The 22,577-nt window shown below is 36.7% G+C and overlaps 1 protein-coding gene across 1 annotated transcript in view; it reads right to left on the bottom strand.

The window, feature by feature from the left end:
* Nucleotides 1-22,577, bottom strand: part of LOC139941493 (sodium/potassium/calcium exchanger 2-like) — a 49,106-nt gene that overhangs the window by 21,793 nt on the left and 4,736 nt on the right. Inside the window, exons 2-3 of the mRNA XM_071938025.1 lie at nt 15,021-16,201; nt 2,249-2,369 (exon numbers count right to left, since the gene is read on the bottom strand). Coding sequence (XP_071794126.1) covers nt 2,249-2,369; nt 15,021-15,842 — 943 coding nt within the window. The 5' untranslated portion in view covers nt 15,843-16,201. The remainder of the gene's footprint in view (nt 1-2,248; nt 2,370-15,020; nt 16,202-22,577) is intronic.

Genomic DNA, 22,577 nt, shown 5'->3' with positions numbered 1-22,577 from the left:
GCATATGCTAGCTGGCTAGTGACCCTAGGCAATTAATACACAACGACAGGACATACGCGCCAAGCAATACTCTAGCATCTTAATTAACTTTACTTCCTTCCTTATCACTCAAAGCAAAGCGTAGAGAATAATATTATATGTACGCCACTTCAAGGATGACTTTTAAGCTCGGAAGGAAACACAAAGAAAAGAAATCAGGTCACTTCACAGGAAAACTCAATTAATGATGGAATTTGTGGGTAGTTTGGACATCTATACTCCATGCAAGTAGACTACATGCATGGCTTATAAATTTCTACAAATTTAGGTCAATTTTCACTCACTTCTGTTTGTTGTATATCTACATGTTTTTAAGGGACTCTTACATGTAGGTACATGTATACAAACCATGAAACCCAATTTTCTTTTTGGTTCTTTTGACAAAGGCACTTAATAAATGTGTACATTATATTTTCAGAAATAACTCATGACACCCACAGCAATTGCCATGGTGCCCTGTGTTTTTGCTGTGGTGCCCTTTTGCAAAGTTCCAATACAAACATTTTCCTCATACAAGTGCCCCTTACCAGAGGACAATTGCTGTGCCTCTTCAATAGTGAAGTTCAATGCCTGCTAACAATAACATGTGCAGCTAGCTGTAAATGAACCCCAAAACGGTCAAAAGCTGTTTCCATTTAAATAGAGGGTGCGTTCGTTTAGCTTCCATGGGTCGACCCCGATGTTGCGTATTATATTTTTTTCCAGGACGGACGTGGGCACACAATTACCCCACGTTCGTCCTCGAACCAGGAACAAACCCCAGACACGTCACCACGTGAGCCTTCCTGTGGTGACGTCAGTGCACCTCGGGCCAGCCCCAAGAGCCCCACTTGTGGATTGGGTCACTTGGGGCTGGCCCGAGGTGCACTGACGTCACCCCGGGAAGGCTCACGTGGTGACGTGTCTGGGTTTTTTTTCTGGTTCGAAGACAAACGTGGGGTAATTGTGTGCCCATGTTCGTCCTGGAAAAAAAATAAAAATACACAACATCGGGGTCGACCCAGGGAAGCTAAAGGAACGCACCCTATCACAACAACCTATGTCAGTTTAAATCCTGAAAAACAAAATTGACAAATCTTAATGTAAATACCTGCCCTAAATCAAGACTGAATATCTTGAGAGTGATTTGAAGGGGCTAATTTCACGGCACTCCTAAAACACTACAGAATTCTGCCATTATAGCACCCTGTAAAGCGCATTTCTCTGGGCCAAGTGCAAAATACCACAGTAAGCCAGTGTCAGACATGAGATCCTGAATTTGTACATGGATAGTATCCCATGTACATGTACATAATCCCTAGACCTGAGGCTCAAGAAAACATTGCTGAGTGTCTCAGATGTTGTCTCTGGTCAGACTACTTGATATTCTAGAACTGTAATATTCCTGAGTCTAGGGACAAGATTGATTGATCACTGTCCTATATCTTCCAATTCTTTGCTTTTGTCTAGTTTGGGTTTATGATCTATACACAGCAGACACCAAACAAGGACTGCATAAATCACACTTGTCTAGGTATGAAGTTTAACAAAAGACCTGCACAAATGAAATAGCTTTTCCAGGTGGCAGCAGGTTTTACCCTCTGTTTCATTATTTCAATTCTTTCTATGGAAGGGTTATATAAATGCTTTGTTAATAATCAGGAACAATATGGAAACCTCATTTGATACTTGTACATCTGCTAGTACATTTACTAAAACATCTGCCAAATTAGAAGTCATTGACTAAGATTAAAGGCAGTGGAAACTATTGGTAATTACTCAAAATAATTATCAGCATAAAATCTCACTTGGTAATGAGTAATGAGGAGAGGTTGATAGTATAAAACTGTGTGAGATCCGGCTCCCTCTCAAGTGACGTAGTTTTCGAGAAAGAAGTAATTTTCCATGAATTTGATTTCGAGACCTCAAGTTTAGAATTTGAGGTCTCGAAATCGAGCAACTGAAAGCACACAACTTCGTGTGACAAGGGTGTTTTTTTCTTTCACAGTTATCTCGCAGCTCCGACGACCAATCAAGCTCAAATTTTCACAGGTTTGTTGTTTTATGCATATGTTGAGATACACCAACTGTGAAGACTGGTCTTTGACAATTACCAATAGTGTCCACTGTCTTTAGAAGGAAACATCTGTCATACACATCGTGATATCCGTCATAAAGTCAACTCAATATATGAAATCATTATGATGTCTCCATCTTAGGATATACCTACTTTCACTTAGTGGATCAATGGTGTGAAGCATTAGCTGAAGCGCACCGTGTCGGAACATATTGGTGTTGCGAAAGTGTGGTACACTGTGACGTCGGTTTCTGGGTACGACAATCTCTTTAGCCTGTCAAAAGTCACAAGAAAATAGGAAGAGATTATACAAACTAAATTCCATTAGGTTCTAGAAGAGTCATGCAGACTCTAATTAATTATGGATGCCACATTAGTTAAATTGTAACCAGCGCGTTACAATTAAGGCTACAGTGAGTTCTTAGAAGTCTCATTATACTGTAGACTAACGACTTTAATTAGTACATTATGACGTAAATGTAAATGGTCTATGAGCAAGTGGCAAGTGTGCATACGTATATTGATAACATACAATGAACCACCATCCACATTAGAGATCAAGCTTTTGTACAGTAAAGTAACTAATGTCTAAACAGATTCTTTTGTCTAAATTGAAACAAACATTTTGAAATGTGCATATAAATTGTAAAAAACTGTATACACAATTTTGTATACTTGAAATCTTGCAAAGATGTTTCCATCTTTCAAAATATTACCCGTTATCCCCCTTTGATTCTCATAACATTTCATTTCTATCACTTATAAACTCACAGCTAATTGCTAGATGGTTTGGTTTTAACAAAATATAAAAACATTTACAAAATTTACCCAGTCAGTTTCCCTTGTGGTTTATATTGATATCTGAAACAAAAAGTCGCATCCCCTTAAGGTGATCCCCTAGCTGCCGCTTCCCAGGTTGTATCGTAATTTGGGTGTGATCCCTGGCTACACGGCAGTTAACGGTTGTATGGCTTCTGACTGGCACCCCCGAACAAAGATATTGACAAAATAGGGACACCGCCAATATAGGGCTAGACAGCTCAGTTGGTAGAGCGCCGGCACGTTAATCCGGAGGTTGTTGGTTCGAATCCCACTCTAGTCAATTCTTTGTTCAACCAAAAATCAAATCAAAATATAAAAACCTAAGATAAATTTATACAGAGTCAATATTTGTTCACGAGACGTATTTCCAGTCAAAGGCAGTGCCTTTTAAGAAACTGCGCCGAAGATCAGCAGTCGTTATTTGTACAATTACCAGAGCAACTGATTGGTTGACATAGCGAGTATGAGATTGGAATCCTATGGTAATGGCCATGCTATTGGAATAGGTATCAGCTGAGTCAAGTTACAGGTGCATATAGTGCTTACATTGCAGCTTGGTCTAGTCTCCGCTCAAGGCAAACTATTCATTGATCAAACAGCTCTAAAAGCCGTAGAAATGGGTTCTAATGGATGCAAATAATTACACTTAATTGGGCACCACAAACCAAATGTGCAAAGTAGTTTTTTTGAACCTTTTAAGATTACATCACAATATTAATGCTACAATGTAAATGGAAGTGTGATAATTATAAGTAATTGATAGCACCATTTTAGGTGTGTTAATTACAGAGTGAATGCATGCACGTACATTGTATGATTGTACATGCATCTCTGAAACAGGTGGATATTGTTACACCTGTAATATTCCAATTAACTTAGGCCTCGTTGTTTGTCTGACAATGGAACTTATTAACATTTTTATAGCTCCATGGTATGACTTAATTACCACAATGTGTAGCGTGGGAAGCATTTGTGGGAAAGACGTTACCCGCTTAAATTTAGGATTCTGCAATCCCACGTTTGAGTCTTTGAATCATTATAATCAACAAACTGCACTACACTGTATTTTCACATGTAGGTTTCAATATTTACTCAGAATTAACTGAAATTGTGGCACGTTGGTGTACAGTACAGTCTCTGTAAAGATCAACAATTCATTGAAGAAGAAAAGCAGTTATAGCGACAGTCAATGATTTACAGACATCTATTTCCACATGGTATATTCATATTATGTATCTGCAGGCCTGATACTTCACGGAGGCAATGAAGGGAATTGCCTCCGTGTCCCCCGGTCATTGCCTTGGTGCCCTGAAATGCTACAGTACAAATTTGCAATTTCATCATAGGGTGCCCTTTACCAAGAAGAAAATGCCTTGGTGCCCTTGCCCTTCCAAAAACGAAGCATACAGCCCTGTACCTGTTTGTAGAAAAAGAAACAATGTTCATCCTTGATCTACAATTTAGTTTTGACTAAATCAATTAAACCTCAACTGTAGGTCAAATAATTACATAAGTGTACCATTACCGTGGCAACAGAGACACAACAAAGTTCATAAAACTCTTATTTCATACTGGAGCAAATATAAAACCTTTAAAAATGTAATATTCTAAAATTAGGTCAAACTGTATCAGGTAGCTCAATTGAAGATGATCATGGCTAGGTTTGGACAAATGAAAAAAATGAGCGATGGAAATATTGATGAATGTTCTCATTTCTTAAACCGCATTTAATTTCCTTGTCAAAGGGAGACTCATTGAATGTACTGGATGCCTTCATTTTGGGTGGGTAGTGAGTAAGATCTTGATGTTGTGATATCATTAATCAAGTAAAGCTACTCAATAATATTATAATGTCACATTGATCCATTAACCTACATAAAGTAAGTTAAGTTTGTCCAAAATTATAAAGTAAATGATGCTCTGCTAAATATTCATAATTCAAAAGAAGACTTTGACTTGAAAACCACAATTTATCAAAATGATCAATTTTTTCTACACATATAAACCTCGACAGCATGTCACGCACACAATTTAATAAGTTGATTATTTCATTTAAGGATATGATGGCTTTACAGTACGTGTACTCATACCATGTTAATCATTTACTTTGAGTGGAAATTGACGTTGATTTGTTACAAAATGACGACATTCAAAAGTCACGACTCCATGCAACCATCCATATCAATTTCCAAGTTTTTGTAAGGTTGTTGTCCACTTTTTGTAGTAGTATTATTTCTCCATGTCTGGCAAAATGCAAGACAGCATATAGAGATCTGGGTATAATTAGTGATATAGATGTTAAATTTGCATCGGGATAAAGCATATTAATTTTGGTTCCCACCCATACACCGATGTGTGTTAGCACTGCATACTCAGTACTTTCCCGAGTCCTGTGAAAAAACATCACAGGCATGTTACTCGGGTGGGATTCGAACCCACGACCCCTGCAATTCCAGAGCAGGACTCGGGAAAGTACTGAGTATGCAGTGCTAGCACACATCGGTGTATGGGTGGGAACCAAAATGAATAATTAGTGTATTAGGTATAGGCCTTTATGCACAGGGAGGTCAGGCTGATCAATAAAGGCTGCGCATTGCGCATAAAGATCAATTGCACTATGCTTCACCAGATGAGCAATACACAAATTCATGCAGTTCAGATCAGTTTGGTTTGATTTTCATAAAATCAATCAAACTTTATATTTATTTTTGTATAATCTCATAACAATAAAGATGTACTTCTTTCACAGTTTTAATGTACGGTGAGTTTTAAAGTACAGTGTGCGTACATTCAACTGTACTTTCATTGAAAGACAAAGTGCATTATTTAACGCATGTCATTCAACTGAATAATTTATTATCTGAACGAAAATTTAATTGAATGGATTAATAATTCTGTATTAAATGGATCTTATGTGAGTGGCAAGTTTATGACAATATTTTTACTTCATTTTGTGTATAATATTCCCCTTTTAAGACAACAGAATACAATTAAGGTGTTTACATTTAGTTAAATGACTTAGGAAACTTCTACGCATGAAACAGGTTTTTGGTGTAATGAGCATTTAATAGAGAATTTTCAAACTGTAGGTTTTACTACGTTTTTGAGTAAAATAGCCCAAAATGAGCAGTCTCCAATACAATCACAAACATTGAACGTTCAATGACTTTGGAAACTTCTACGCATGAAACAGGTTTTTGGTGTAATGAGCATTTAATAGAGAATTTTCAAACTACGTTTTTGAACAAATACCCCAAAAATGAGCAGTCTCCAATACAATCACAAACATTGAACGTTCATAGGTGTTAGTCAAATATTCACCATTTAACAATCTTAGAATTTTGCCAGCTACAACTAGACGATCGATAACCATGACATCTACATCACATTAATGCACAAGGAACATTAATCCTAACGATATCAAACTTATTGGGATTAGAGTAAAATAAATGAATATTTTACATGTTTTTCACATCATGAAAAAACTACTTGGCACTGGCAGGCATTTGAGGTGAAGAACCTTTTAGTCTACTCCGAACTAAAGCTGCAGACGTTTCCAATTCACAAGCAAATTGAGCTGAATCAATCCACTTCAAGGTTTAGTAGCCTTTAAATTTACTAAGAGTAGGTAGTGACAAATATCTGATTTAATGGGAGAGAAAAACTTTAAAGGGGTAAAACCTAGATTAGATACTGAACACTGCACACACAAACACAGATCATGTATTGATTTTTAGTTATTACTCTTGTCCCTTAACACAAAGTAACCAAAGATTGTAGAAAAAGCTTATATAAGTGGAAAGTCTTCAAAATCATGTTTTCTACATGCTGCATGATGTGATTAACATTGGTAGGCCTATAGGGTTGATATGCTGACTGGCGTAGTACTACTTATACGTGTATATCTCAGCATCTGTATTGGGAGTGTCATCCTCATCCACATAAAACAGTCAATTAAGGTAAAAAATAATTAAATTCAATGAGATGACACTAAATTTGTACATCTTTGCAGCAATTTTATTTTCTGTAAAGTGAAACACACTTGGGTTTCACTGTTCACATGTTAACATGAAAACTTACTAACAATAAGATTTTTCAATTTATGTGATCATAGGCATGAATCAAGAACTTTAAATATACCTGTAAAAACAACTGTAGCTTTATGAATTTTAGATTCACCTCCGATTACTGTTGGATCCAGTCTGTGTGTAGTGGGTGTAGTTTGTAATGAAATCATATGTCACATGTTACTAATAAGATTATGGCAGGCAATCAACTAGCAACGGCAGGCAAGAACACTGTCACATAATAAATGTGTATGTTCTGTAATCAATCATGCTTCAATTCTGTGTTTTAATTGGCTATGTTGTCTTATGTTAAAATGATTTATGATAAGATGAGATGTTGGATGAAACTCTGATTACATTGAAGATGGTGTTGTGGTCAGTACAGTCTGACTGAAAGTGGATCAGCTGATCCTAGCCAGACAGAAACAGCTGATGCCGGAGTATACTTGTTGATGGAATGGGGTCTGATGCACCATGATTGAGCATGCGTTTGTGATTTTATAAGAAGGGGAAAACTGAGCAACAATTGATCTTAATTTGGTATTAGCTCCATGCACATTTCTTCTACTGATCATACATGTACCTGTATGTTTTATATATTTTTTATTTTGTGGAACATTTAGAATGAAGTGGATTTACAGTCTAGTTCTAATGTTTACCAAACTTGTTTGTGGCCTTCAAGTTTTTCTATATATAGACTCTGAAATAATGACTCAGCCTCACACTCACAGTCTTCCATGCCCGATGCTTTCAAGGGCACCAAATTGTAACATTTCAAAGGGCACCAAAGCAATGACAAGGGGCAGCGGAGGCAATTGTATCAGTTGCCTCCATGAAGTATCAGGCCTGGTTACTCTTCTCTACTCATCATTGTATTTACTGATGGGCATTATGGTGTAATGTACAATGATTGTGTACACACAGTGTTGTTTGATTACTTAGTTGTGAATCCCATGTGGATTCTTCTTTATTTCCCTTTGTGTCTTTCCTCCTTCAGTAAGTAAGATGATACAAGGTTCATAGTAATATCAACCAATACAGACAATCCTGCTACGGAGACCTCAGCGCATCATGCTCACATCCCCACCTATCAATTTCATATGTCTCCTGTACACAAGGAGATTGTATTACCACGAAACGCAACCTCAGAACATGCACACGGTCTACAGGTACAAATGCCCCCAATTCTTAACATAAAACTGTTGACTTTGAACAAGTTGGACCCATTTCCTATATAGGCAGGGTTGATTAAGAGGAGCAGTAATTGCTTTAGTTGATACCACGCTTTTCATGTGTGTGGTTCGTTTCTGCTCTCTTATTGTTATACCTTTTCAAAGGTCAATCCATATGAAGTGATCACACCTCATAAAGCCCAATGGTTCTGCATGTACGCAATGTACAGTGCACATACTTCATATTACTACAGTATAGATGAATTGCATTCGTTTTCAATTTGATTAACCCACAGCCAAAGAAACAGCATCATATTCATGTTAATTATACAAATATTTTTTTAAAGATTTAATTTCAAACCTGGTTCAATTTTTCAGAAAACAAAAACAAGATGTGCATTAAGGAGGAAATTAAGATGTAGAATTTATGGAGAGTGTGAGGATATTGGTCTCTGTTGATCAATGCGTGTCTTAAGGCTCTCTGTATGCATAATTCCTGACAGACGTAGGCTATATACGTATACTGTCTCTTGTGTACACAGTATGACCAGCTTATGTTTAAAAGTCTTCAGGCTATAAATCTGAAACATTGGTAACAACATTTTCAGGGTTCTCCCAGAATCTACCCACGCACAAAATTGTCTTACTACCCAACATTTGAGCCTTTGAGTAAGCTTGGGCGATATCACGATATTATCGAATATCGCGATATTAATTTGGAAACGATTTCGAATTCGGATCGATTTGGTTTTAATCGAAATATCGATATCGCGATATCGATTAAATATCGCAATATTACGATGCATTTCCTAGCTGAGACATCTTGCACCCCATAGGTTTGGAGTAAAACCAGAAGAATAGGTCATTAGAACACCTCTCTTATGCTATGACTGTCTCTTCTACAACTTTCACTTGGAGTTTGAAGACTGATGATGTCAAATTTAATTAATCGCGATTATATCGAATATCGCGATATGTTGTCGTCGATACATCGTGAATAAAATAAATCAATATCGCCCAAGCTTTGAGCCAACATTTGAAAAATTGTCTACATGTAGCAACTCAACATTTGAGCCATGAACAAGATGAAATGCTATCATACATAGTATGAATGTAAAGTAAAAATTAAAGAACATCCTTATAAAAATAAAATTTGAAACCATTAAGTTGAAACATCTTGAAAACATGTGTAAGCAGCCATCAATCTTGGGTTATTCAGAGCAACAGAGTTCAGTCCAAGTACACAACATATCAGATTTAACGTCTGAATTCTCAGTCATTCTTTCAGATTGAGTCTACATCATCTTAAATCCCTGTGGGGATATAAAATAAATGATGGGTGTTCCTAAATAACTTCCTAGTCTAATTAGCAAGCTTGTGCAGATGTGGATTGTGTATAAACCCTTCACTCACGAACAGTCTTGGCTTGAAATCCTATTGGCTTACCACTTGGCGTTTTATTTCAAAGTGGTTTATGGATGGGTTGATCAACAAAGCTAAATATTTCACAGCCTTTTGGTGAGAGGGTAATGCAGCATTATCAGTTAAAGGTACAGTAGAAAGTTTCATCCAGTGTGAATGCCCATCATCCCTTGGAACCTTTGTTCATCATTTCTTCTCATGCATTGATGTTGTTGCAGGTTTTGAGATGCTAAACTTAACCATTTTGGCAAATTCATCTCAGATAAAAAAAACCTGAATGTTATGCATCAATGAAGAATGAAAATATGCAACTTTCGTTTGCCATCATAGATACCAACCTATCAAGCAGTCGTCTATGGTTCTGTACTTGGAAATCATGTATAGATAAGAGCAGCTTTAAGCACTTAGCGGGTAGATCAAGAGAAAGTAAAGCAGCTCTATTCAAAAGTCAAGAAAATAGTAACTTATGATAACCATTACTGCCATACTAAACCATTATGATGAGTTGTATGTTGTGTCTGGTGAACGTGATGCTAGAAGCAATGGATTAGTACTATACTAGCATGCGACATCATGTCCTTGCATACTGAGTACTTCAAATGATATGCCAAGGCGTGATCCTTCAATGTTTTAGGAGCACTATGTGCAAAGTCAGACGCCCTTCTTAATTTCACTGTCTATGGCAGATGAATAAATTACAAGAGGGCTTCTACTCTCTACATGATTTCCATTTTATAGAAAAGTTCCTTAAACCCAAAGTTCAGACTTTGAGAAATTCTATGTAATTTTTCCAGAGCAAAATATAATCCAAGGAACTGTCTGTTGGTTAATTAATGTTTTAGGAGAACTGTGTTTGAGTCTTCCTTGAACACCTAAGAGCAAATAGAAAGAGAGTAATTTATGAGTAGTTCCAATAATTAAATGAAGAAAAAAGCTTCAGCGTTGAATTCCAAATGTCAGTTGGAGTGCTCAATGTTGAGAAGGTTGTACACTGCCACAAATCAATCTGTGACCTATTTGAGGCATGAATGTTTCGCACCCAATAATCACTTAGCCTCAAAACAACAAGACCAACCAGTGTTGACAGGGTCTTGAGAACAGTATATTCAGAAGATGTGTCCATGGTCCAAGGCAAATTTGACAGGAATGTAATCATCTATACGTTACACTTTTGGGATATAATTAAGATTATTTGAATTGGATGAACTGAATCTAACAAGCAGGATGACGTCGTGTTAACAGGCCCTCTTTCATCTCATACTACTGCAGTACAAATTTACATCAGTAAATAGTTTTCCTAAATTACTTGTATTTTCTAGTTTTGCTTTATCTTCTTCACAACCTCTTGTATTTAAAAAAAAACTGCTTCAGAAAGTGATCAAGTTAATCTAATGGTGATGGTTAGAGTTTCACTGTTGCCATGGTGACTTGTGTTGTGACATGTTTTGCTTGGCAACTAAGGTTGATCAGTTTATTACTCATCTACAGATCAACCTTATTGGAATATTACTGTAGAAGTATTTCTTTAGTAGGCCCTCTGCACAGTTCTGAATCAGTGCACATGATTTGCTAACAACCTATGAATACTTTTGCATAGTGTGAAGCTGATTTTGATACAGAATTTCCAGTTTATGTGTGGCAAAAAAATATTACCATGTGATGTCAAGAATGTTCACTTTATAGGCTTACTCACTGATCATTTGGTTTTAAAACCAGACCAAAGTGCAATATAAGTTCATCTTAGGTGAGGTTATTTATTGCTAAATGAATAAGTATTTATTGAGGTAAACATAACTTTGGTGACATCAGTTCATCTGTTTTAATGAAAGTCAGTGTCATCAAACACATTCCTACTCCGTGGTTGGAGTAAGTTGGTGTAAAATGACATTTCCTAAAATGAACATTTGATGCATTACAGAATCTGAACTGAAGCTTGCTGATTCAACATGTCCGCTAGCAATCCTGACAACCAGAATGACAACCAAGTTTCTAGTGAATAACCTTGAACTCATGCATCTACTGTACAATCAATAAGATTCAATCCAATCCCTACACAGAATCTCTTGAAGGAAATCAATGCTTTTTCATTTGCTCGTTTTGTAACATACATTTAAATAAATATTTAAATGTATTTACCAACCACAGTTCAGTGCAGGTATAGTAAATGTTTTAATTTAAAAAAATATTTGTTTAAATATCTACTAAAAAACCAAACAGTGATAGTGTACCAACCTGTAGTGTGCATTATGCACAGTCAATGTACAGGACTAAGAAATCTGTAACACTATATTTTTGTTTGACCTTTTAAGTTAATTAAGAGTAGCAAAAGCATGACAAATGTACCAGGCGCACCGTCCATGAAGGATAGTTCAAGTTAACGTCGTAATTCATATTTGAAGAACGTTAAAATCTCATCTAATGGAACTGTCTGCTGACAGCTGAATTTGTTTTAATAGCACTATGGGAATGACCTTAACAGCTAATTAAGTGTAAATCATAGAAGCACTGTAGTATGGTGCTCACAGTTAACTTGACATCAATATATTGAGCTTTGTGGCTGCTGGGCCAACCTGATCTTACATAGACCTTTATGTACATTGAATCTAAAGCCTTCATAACACCATGTACAATTCAGAGACAGTGCAGTCTCCACTGTCTTCGTGTGCCGACTAGTGATTTTATGAAGAGGACAAGAGCCAAATGATGCATGCACTTTAGTGGTTAAAAGGGCTGTCAGGAATGATTACGGGCTTAATAAGATCTGGCTAAAGCAGCACTCCAGTGTATAAATGTACACTCAAAATCAGTGCTGTTTATTAACAATAGACAAAGAGACCTTCAGTGTCCTTTAATTGAGGAGAATAATATCAGAGGACATTATAGGTTTGTAACCTTCTGCAGATGTCAACTTAAATATAGGCAGATGAGTATTAACTCTGCAGACGAGTACAGTCCTTTATGCAGATATAGGGTATGTTCAGACAGCGTACTAAGTTAGACCCGAACCGGTTTAACCTTTACAAGCAGCAGGGGGTGATGGTAAAAATAAAACCCCTTTGCGTTCAGACAGCACTGAGTTAAACCACATCCGGTTTATCTTTGGTTTTAAAAGGTCAAAGAAAACGTGACCCCAATATTCTAACATCCTGTTTATTGTCCTGTTCATTGGTCACCGTGTGTTTACGTAATGATTACGGAGGTCAATAGGTCGCCTGTTGTGAGTTAAACCGGATGTGGTCATTTTTATTCTGTCCACACACAGTGTTAAAAGATAAACCCGAAGCGGTCTAAAGAAAAAAAAACCTCCCTGGACGGTTTATCTTTTGTGGATTGAACTCAATTCGGACTAACTTTAGATCCGTTCAGACACACTGAGTTGAACTCGATTGAGTTGAACCATGAGTTAAACCAACTTTAGTACCGTGTCTGAACGCACCCAAGAGTCCTAAATCTGCAGATGAGTTGGTAAATCTACAGATGGGTCTTTCATCTGCAGACGAGTCAGTACCCGGTTCCAATGAGACCTTTATGCAGATTCAAGTCCTAAAAAAGTAAAGCATTTCATGGAATAATTATATTTCAAGAAAAGTCTTTCACCATTACCTTCTGTAAACCCTGTAAATTATTTGTAAATCTGTGAATTTTTTTTCTTTTTCTTTCTGTACCAAAAGGATCCAATGGCTTTAAGAGACGAGACTTTACTTGTCAGCCTACATGTACATACATGTCACCTACAAAGGTAGGACTATGGCTTAATGTAAAGGGTGTACACAACTGATACCACAACAGAAATAGGGAAAAGATGGTCAATATATGCAGACTGTCTCACCACTGACCCAACACCCTGGAAAACCCTAGCATAAGTTAGTCGCTTTGCCTTCCTAGCCTCAAGCCTTATCACAGTCTGACTGTTCATAATCAAACAGCAATATCGGCACCTTCTCCCGGCTAAGAGACCGACAGTCAACTTTCCTGGCGTCAGTAGACTGCTTGTACGTCAGGGCTGAAGAGAGTTTTATAGACTCGGGGTAAGAGAGAAGAAGCTGTGGTTACCAACATGTTTACCAACCTTCCGGAGATCGCCTGACAATCAGAACGGTCAATTTGCCTAACAGGGTTTTCTCCTTGGATCTTTTATATGAAACATCCCCACGTTGTCCCTTGAAGGGTATGAAAACAGCAGTTACAGGGTGACTTGGTTACCCGAGGGACTGACTTGGTTACCGGAGGGACTGACTTGCTTACCGGAGAGACTGACTTGCTTACCGGAGGGACTGATATGTTTTACTCAATAGGGTAAATTGACTTTAAAAGACAACAACAAAATGATGTATAAAAAATACATATTTTATGAACATGAATAATTCTATATAGGATTTGAGGCATTGCATGGTGAGGTATCAATGTATATTTGGTTTGCGGTAACACCATGTGTGTATCTACTTCAGATTCTCTACTCCGCGGCAGTAGAATAAAGCAAGACAGTTCCCTAAGAACAACTCTACCTGGCAAGTAGATACACACATGGTGTTACCGCAAACCAAATATACATGAATAATTTTGTTGCATGAATAAGCATCTTGCCACTGGTTCAAATACATACCTTGTCAACCAAGAACTATGTATGTATTTAAGGTTGTTAGTACAATTTGTATGAGTTTTATAACTTGCTTGCATATTTTTTATGAGCTCCTTGTTAAATAAGTTTTTTTCTGTCACAAGTTTTCTCAAAATTAATGAAATGGCTTTAAGGAATTCTGAATTGGACTTTCAACTTATGATGAACATACATAAGAAGTGTACTCTCTAACTTATTGAGAGATGGACTACAGTTGTCAAATTTGAAAATTGAAAATTTTACTAAAAACTGTTGAAAACTAAGAAAATGTTGGTGTTTTGAACACCAAGTCTTTACAAATCCCCAAAATGTTGTTTTTACAAATAATGACGGACCAGGGCCAAGATATTTTTTTTCCCATTGTTAAATGTTGTACAAAAAAAGTTTGTTCTTAAAAATATGGGACTGGAAATAACAAATTCTGGTACTATTACGGCTTATCCTCTAAAAGATTTTTGTCAGTCATTTACTGGAGTTTCTTTTGAAAATGTACTGACTAACATTTAACTGTTTGGGTGTTGTCCAATGTTTTCACAACTATTTGAATAGTGAGTGAGAACTCTAAACATAGAAATAGATCTCCAAACACACACACATAGATCATGGAACTGATAAGCTGCTCGCGTTTCAGCCTATAATACATACATTGTACATGTACCTGATAATATGTTTTAAATCCAACAAAACTTTGTACGTAGTACTTCCAGTTTACAATATGTTTGTTTTGTAGAGAGGAAATGGTATGTAAAATCACATGAAACTAACTGAAATAAAATGAAGTAAAATGTTTTCTGATCTGAATGAGAAATCCTGACGGTACTTACCGGTTCAGCAACACTGATGGTCTTGATTGTTCTGCTCAGTCTCGATTTCACAAATTGTTCAATCCTCACATTAAATTTCATAAATAAAACGTAAAAAAAATACATGGCGAGCAACATCAGGGACTCATACCACTGTATTTTGGAGTCCATGAAGCATAAAAGTAAAATGATCAAACTGCAACTATAGAAGACTACATCTCGAAACAAAGGCCACCAAGTCAGCGAAAGAACTGTTTTGCTAAAAATTGCACACATTCCAATTACAAATAAAATGTTAAAGACTGCAGATCCAACGATAGTGCTGATACCGACATCATTTCTTGCAAAGTGTACACCGATCAGACTTGTGAAAAGTTCTGGAGCACTCCCACCGGCAGCCATAAATGTTGCTCCTGCTACATCATCCGATATGTTTAATCTATCAATAATTACCCCTAATGTCGGTACAAAGAATTCATCACATACAATTGCCAAAGCAATAAACATGTAGATCAGTCCTAAGCAGTGAAGTATGACTGCACCTGATTTTAGCTGGGCCTCTGTAAATATATCATTTGGGTAAAGTCCTGGAGATGATGTTGGCATCTTAGGAGGGGGAGGAGGCCCAGTAACATTTGCCGTTTCATTTACAAACAAAAGATGTCGAGTTCTTCCATTTGTTTGATAGTGGAGAAGTTGTTGTTGTTGATCCGGCTGGAATATCTGAGAGTAGATTGTGATGATAAAACCTAACCCCAGGATACATCCAAGAATTGCAAGCCGTACTCCACTGTACCGCCGTTTAACAGCACGGCAAACACACCACATCAGCGGCAAGGCCATGCTTGCTCTCAATGCCCACCCCACTTGGAGATAAGAGAATTCAACAAAACCAAGCTTTTTTCAGTTAATACATGAAGATTTTATATCTGCTTCTCATCATTCTGTCCATGAAGTAAAAAGTGCACTTAGAGATGCATAATGCTATCCTGACGGCACACACTGTATCCTCTAGAAATCCTTCTGCCAAGTCCAGCCAGTCCAATATAAATGCCCTACCGACTATGTCGACATCACAAGAGCCATCCTTTATGCCTCGCTGCAAACTGCTCTCTGTGGTTTGGCTGATACTTTATCTGCAACCAATCACTTTCATCACTTCATCGTCATCAACACAATGGTGCCGCACTGAACTCACAGCTCTGTGTGTAGAAAGGGAGAGAGAAGATGCATGAGATTTCAGAACATAAATACCAAGTGTGTGTAAATTGATGATGGGTCGTGCATGACACCCTACTGCCTTATGGCGTATAACAGCATTTGCATTTCTTTTTTACAGAAATCCTTTCAATCACGCTGACAGGATTTTAAAAGCTAAATTACTGGCAATCCTCATAGGATTTCGTGACTGCTTGATGAGATTTTTCAGTTCTTTCAGCTATGTTCAGAAAAATTGTAATTATTATTTTGTTTAATTACTCGGTCCTTACGGTTTGCCGCGATAACATCAGCAACATAATTAGGGTAACATTTTAGGGGGGGGGGGGGGGGCACATGGGGGTGTACCATTTGTTGTGGTGGGGGGGGGCGGGGGGGGGGGGGCACTTCCGGCAAAGTTTCTGTTTGCCTTTTTCTTTAAAATGAACCCATGCCGAAACCTTTTCAAACACTTTATTATTATTTTTTATTTACCAATATTTCAAGTGATGTTCAAGTAAAAAAAATTATGAATAGTTAACAGTAACTCGCTCATTTGACTGATGATAACAATAGGGGTTAAAACGCAAAATGTGTCTATTATAAGAAATAACCCAACAACATGCTTGAACTATATGATTTGGTTACCATGTCCAATTAATCAGGAAAATATTGTCTTTATTGTGCAAGAAAATCCTCCCTGAAACTCAGATCTAAGATTTGCCAAACTGAAAGCATACATGTACACATAACCTATATGTGCTCAAAATTGCCCAGAACAAAACAAACCATAATTAATGTTGTCTTATAATCATGTGACCATGGCGATAGTCGCGAGGCAATTTTAAAAGGCTGTTTGTAAGGAGTCCTTTAGAGACCACCAGAAAAATGAAATCCATCCAACCAATAATGATTCATATTACAATATGGAAGAGTGATCCTGCCCAGTATTACAATGATAGTAGAGGCCTCTGGCAGCAACATGATGTTATAACAGGTGGTTAATCAGGGGGAAGGGGGAAACGGAAAGAAATAGATCAATTCTAGAAACCCTCATGAATAAGCTTGGGCGATATCACGATATTATCGAATATCGCGCTATTAATTTGGAAACGATTTTGATATCTGAGCGATTTGGTTTTAATCGAAATATCGATATATCGCGATATATCGTGATATCGATTAAATATCGCAATATCACGATGTATTTCCTAGCTGAGACATCTTGCACCCCATAGGTTTGGAGTAAAACCAGAAGAATAGGTCATTAGAACACCTTATGCTATGACTGTCTCTTCTACAACTTTCACTTGGAGTTTGAAGACTGGTGATGTCAAATTTAATTAATCGCGATTATATCGAATATCCCGATATATTGTCGGCGATATATCGTGAATAAAATAAATCGATATCGCCCAAGCTTACTCATGAACAATGAACCAGTGACGACCCTCCCCCTCCCTGCTTGACTCTGCTGAGCCTGTCAATCTCCCCAACACCTGCATTATAGATAACCAGACTCAATGCCTGCTCTCCTGCCCACACAGGGTAGTTAATATTCCTATAATCACAGCATCACCTCTTGATTTTTCAGCTAGTGATGTGATGGTTTTTATCCTTGCCAGCGGGCATGGATGGCCAGAAAGGTCTCACTAGGTAAGAAGACCATTGTATGACCTAGGGGGGAATAGACTGGCTAGTTTCTACCTCAGACAGCAGACATGATAACAAGCCTTATGGATGGATTGCCAGTAGATTATTCAGAGATAATAAATGCATCTCCATGAACAATGTATACACAAATCACGTACATGTTGTAGTAAATTAAAGGATTCGGGTACTTTTTCAAAATGTCCACAGATTTACATTAAACTTACAGGGTTTGAAGATAATGATAGTGGAAAGCTTCCCTTCGGATATTACTAACTATAGGTTGTGTAGTTTTTTAGAAAATAGTAAAACAAGTCACAAAATCATTTTGGTCTCATGAGACCAAAATGATTTTAGCATGTAAAATCCCCTTAACCAGTTATGATATTATACCAAAACCATAGCATAACTGGTTAATACGTTTTTACATGCTAAAAGCTTTCTACTATCATAATCTTTAAACTGTGTAAGTTTAATGTAAATCTGTGGACATTGTGTTTTTCATTAGGAAAAAGTACATATACCGTACCCTTTAAGTCAAAGGCTAGGCAATTTTTTTTTATGCTCAAGGGTACCAAAATTTTGTAAGTGGAGTGATATGGACAAATTTTATTGTGTAATTTATACATCAGGAAACATCAAGAAACTAAAAAAATTTATAATTTATCAGCCAAGTGGCCCTCCATGATGTAGCCCATTACTCCTCCAATGGAAAGGGTCTGTCCTTTTTTCAAGATGTTTAAAAACAAGAATGTTCCACAATGCAATGAGAATTTGAATGCGTCATTGGGATGCTCTGCATTTAACCCTCAAGGCATTCTGCAAGTGCTTTTTGTGGTTAATCATAAACAATGCCATCTCTTCCTGTCCTTAAATAATCTGACGCTCGACCATACTTTGAAGAAAAACAAGGCCTGTAGCTTCATTTAAACTTTTTGTGATGCGTGACCACCAAGAGTGCCTCCTAGCATCGCTTTTAGTCAATGAATCATCCAGAATATTGACACCATGTTGAAATATTAGTTGGCATCTCTTTTTTAGCTTTATTTCGGATAGCAAGGTGTGTAAAGGCACTGAACACTGTTGGTAATTACTCAAAATAATTGTTAGCATAAAAACTTACAATGAATTTTGAGTTTCACCTTTTTTTCATTTCATGTCTGAATTCATGAATCTGCCAAACATTGCGAATCTTCCCGTTGCTAAGACTTAACTAACTACTTGTTTCTGGAGATCTTATCACATTGCAAACACTGATATGTGAAATATCAATAGTGATTAAACCATGGACTTACACATGTTCCCCTTGAAAAATGTGTTTTCATAACTACAATTGTTTGATTATAAGTAGGGCTTACAAGTAGGGCTTACAAACCCTAACATAGATCAATATATGTTCACTGTTAGCAACAGTAACTTACCAAACTTATTCTACATGTATCTCCACTTTTATAATATCATCAGCTCCGTTTGATCCTACACATGATCCATGCACAAATACACAAATACAACTAGACCCAAAACAACCTTGGCTCTATGGTTCTATAAGAGATAGCTCCAGATAGATTCACGTTGTCCAAGCAACAAGTTAATAGTACAGTTGGAATCTTGTTTACTGGTTATCTAATATTGAGTTCACAATGTCAGTGAACACAATGCAAGTAATTCGGATTGTAGTATAGTGATTGGCATAACAATGTACTAATCAATGTCTTAGTCTACCATATTGGCCAGTAAGGCAAGCATATTGTCTGGTATATAAGACACACATGCTGAATACACACAATCAATGTAAGACTTTAACAAGGAAAATAAACCTTACAGGTAGAGGCATGATCACTACACAAATTAACAGATTGATAGGCCTATTTTGTACTACACAAGGCAAAAGGGGAAAAAAGATGACTGTCCAATGAGCAGCTAAATAAAAACAATCACATACATCACTCTCTGTATAAAGAATAAATAACGTCTTAAGTTCTCAAGTTATTGGGGAGTGTAACAGAATTACTCGCCAATGATGAGTACTAACAAATGATGAGAACTTGCAAATGACGAGTACATGTACTTGCCAATAAGCAGTAGGTCTACATTGCCAATGATTTAGCAGATTCCCAATCCTTCAAGATTGTTGAGCCATTGTGGACTGAGAAATGCAAGCCTGCGTTGCAATGTGAGCAGCAATGAAACCTTTTAATGCACACCTTTTACCATGACCATCTCATAAGATATTGAATTTGGAAATCTTCTGCAAGTATGATGGTTGTTGCTATGGCAACAGAATGTCTGACTTTACACTGTACAAAGCTCTAATATAGACGCTAGTGTTGTGTTTTACCTACCATTTACAATGTGTGTGGACGGAACTGCCAATGTAAAATAAAATAATTTTTAAGCTGTTGGCCTTGAAGCTGTCCAGAATTAGACTGTGTACAATTGGTCCTTTGTGGACTGGACCTGTCGTCAGAAAAGTTAACCTAATGGTGTACATGTATCCGTATTACACAATGGAAATCTTGAGTTTAATAGTAATTCAACCTAATTTCTTCCCTCACCACTAATTAACAACTTAGACATGATATACCAAACACTTAACTGGATAGATCTAAGAATTTACCACTGCACCCTCAACACTTTATGTAGAAAGATTAGAAACCACAGTTTAAATGACAGAATTGAGCAAAACACTGAACATTTCAAATCTTTTTAAATCAAGAAGCACTCATAGGGCGTACTGCAGACTGTACCGGAAATGAAATGAATTCCAAACTGCAAATCATAGTTATAATATGTACATACGTATGTAGACCAGTTAATTGTGTGTAAACAGTTGTTCACTGGGGACTAAACAACTGTGCTTAATTTCCCAAGAGAATGTACATCCTACTGAAAGGTAATTGAATTAATTAAGTCAGTGAATGTTTTGCAATGACGCATTGTAACGTGTCGTCTTCCCTCATGAGGTTCTTGCTCATTAATAATTGATATCATTTTTTGTTTTACTTTTGATCAGAAAGTTCAAGAGAAAAATGTCATTTAAAAACAGTTTATTCCTTCAAAGGAAATATTTTGACATTGATTGATTAGAAAAAAAGTTCTCTGTAACATCCAATTTAATTTCACATACTAATATTGAAAAACTGTCAATTAAAGCCATTGGACCCTTTCGGTAAACAGTATTGTCCAAGGCCCACACTTTGTGTATCACAACTTCTATATCAAATAACAAACCTGTGAAAATTTACGCTCAATCAGTCATCGGAGTCGGGAGAAAATAACGGGAAAACCCACCCTTGTATCCGCGCGTTTCGCCGTGTCATGACATGTGTTTAAAATAAATCCATAATTCTCGCTATCGAGAATTGATATTGTTTTACTGTTTTCTCAAAAAGTAAAGCATTTCATGGAATAATATTTCAAGAGAAGTCTTTCACCACTACCTTCTGTAAACCCTGTAAGTTATTTGTAAATCTGTGAACTTTTTTTTTTTTTCTGTACAGAAAGGGTCCAATGGCTTTATAGTAAATGTTTGTCAGCATTTATGTTAAAAACATTGCACATAGTACACATGTACTTGTCATGGATCCCTCTCAAACTTTGTTGCCATAACGATACATTTAGTGTAGATCTTCACTTAACATCATTAGATCCAGTCAACATATCCTGAGTAGAGATTGGATACCCACTTATCAATATACAAACATAAGTCTCTCTCTACGCAACATGTCAACCTTTGGTCAATGAATTAAACAAATAGAATCCAAAATATGAAAAGAAAAAAAATTGCCAATGATTTCAAAAACTCTGACTCTCCAACTAATAATTACTCCCATTCGTCCCGTGCTACTCAAATATTTAGCAAGGAGCTACTTCTATTACCAGAACACTTGCCAAACTTATCAAATAGAAGTAACAAGATGGGTAAACATAGTGGAGTTGCTGAGGCAACATATTTATTTTCACAGTGAGGCCAAATAAAGAGAGCAAGTGAGTCGCATAACGATTGTGGAAGCATCCAAGAATGCAAGGCAATGACTTTTGATAGCGTTTTTAAAAAACTGTTTTTGAAATTCATCAGGTTTTACAAGTTTGAGATTTGAAGCACAGGTGATTTTTAGAACAGTTTTTAAACATTAAGTCGACAGTGTTTCACAAGATAAACAGTAAAAGAGAACATAAAAGAGTGGAAATAAGGTTTCTCATGCTTGGTTTGACCTTAGCTTTCTTTTGTTTGATTTCGACCACATTCCAAATGTGGTCCAAATAACCGAATCACGAATTGACTGCTTGTTTGAAATTCTTAAATCTTATATGCTTCACTTCTATAACAAAATATTTTACTTTTTTTTTTTTTTTTTTAAATATCATGATGATTTAAAGGCAGTGGACACTATTGGTAATTACTCAAAATAATTATTAGCATAAAACCTTTCTTGATGACTAGTAATAGGGAGAGGTTGATAGTATAAAACATTGTGAGAAACAGCTTTCTTTGAAGTGATGTAGTTTTTGAGAAAGAAGTAATTTTCCACGAATTTGATTTTGAGACTCGAAATCAAGCATCTAAAAGCACACACCTTTGTGTGACCAGGGCGTTTTTTCTTTCATTAATATCTTGCAAGTTCTTCAACAACCAATTGAGCTCAAATTTTCACAGGTTTGTTATTTTATGCATATGTTGAGAAACACCAACTGTGAAGGCTAGTCTTTGACAATTACCAATAGTGTCCA

The sequence above is a fragment of the Asterias amurensis genome, chromosome 9, assembly GCF_032118995.1.
Source record: "Asterias amurensis chromosome 9, ASM3211899v1".
NCBI classification, from domain to species: domain Eukaryota; kingdom Metazoa; phylum Echinodermata; class Asteroidea; order Forcipulatida; family Asteriidae; genus Asterias; species Asterias amurensis.
Note: the sequence above shows the minus strand (reverse complement) of the source record. Positions and strands in the feature narration are given on the sequence as shown.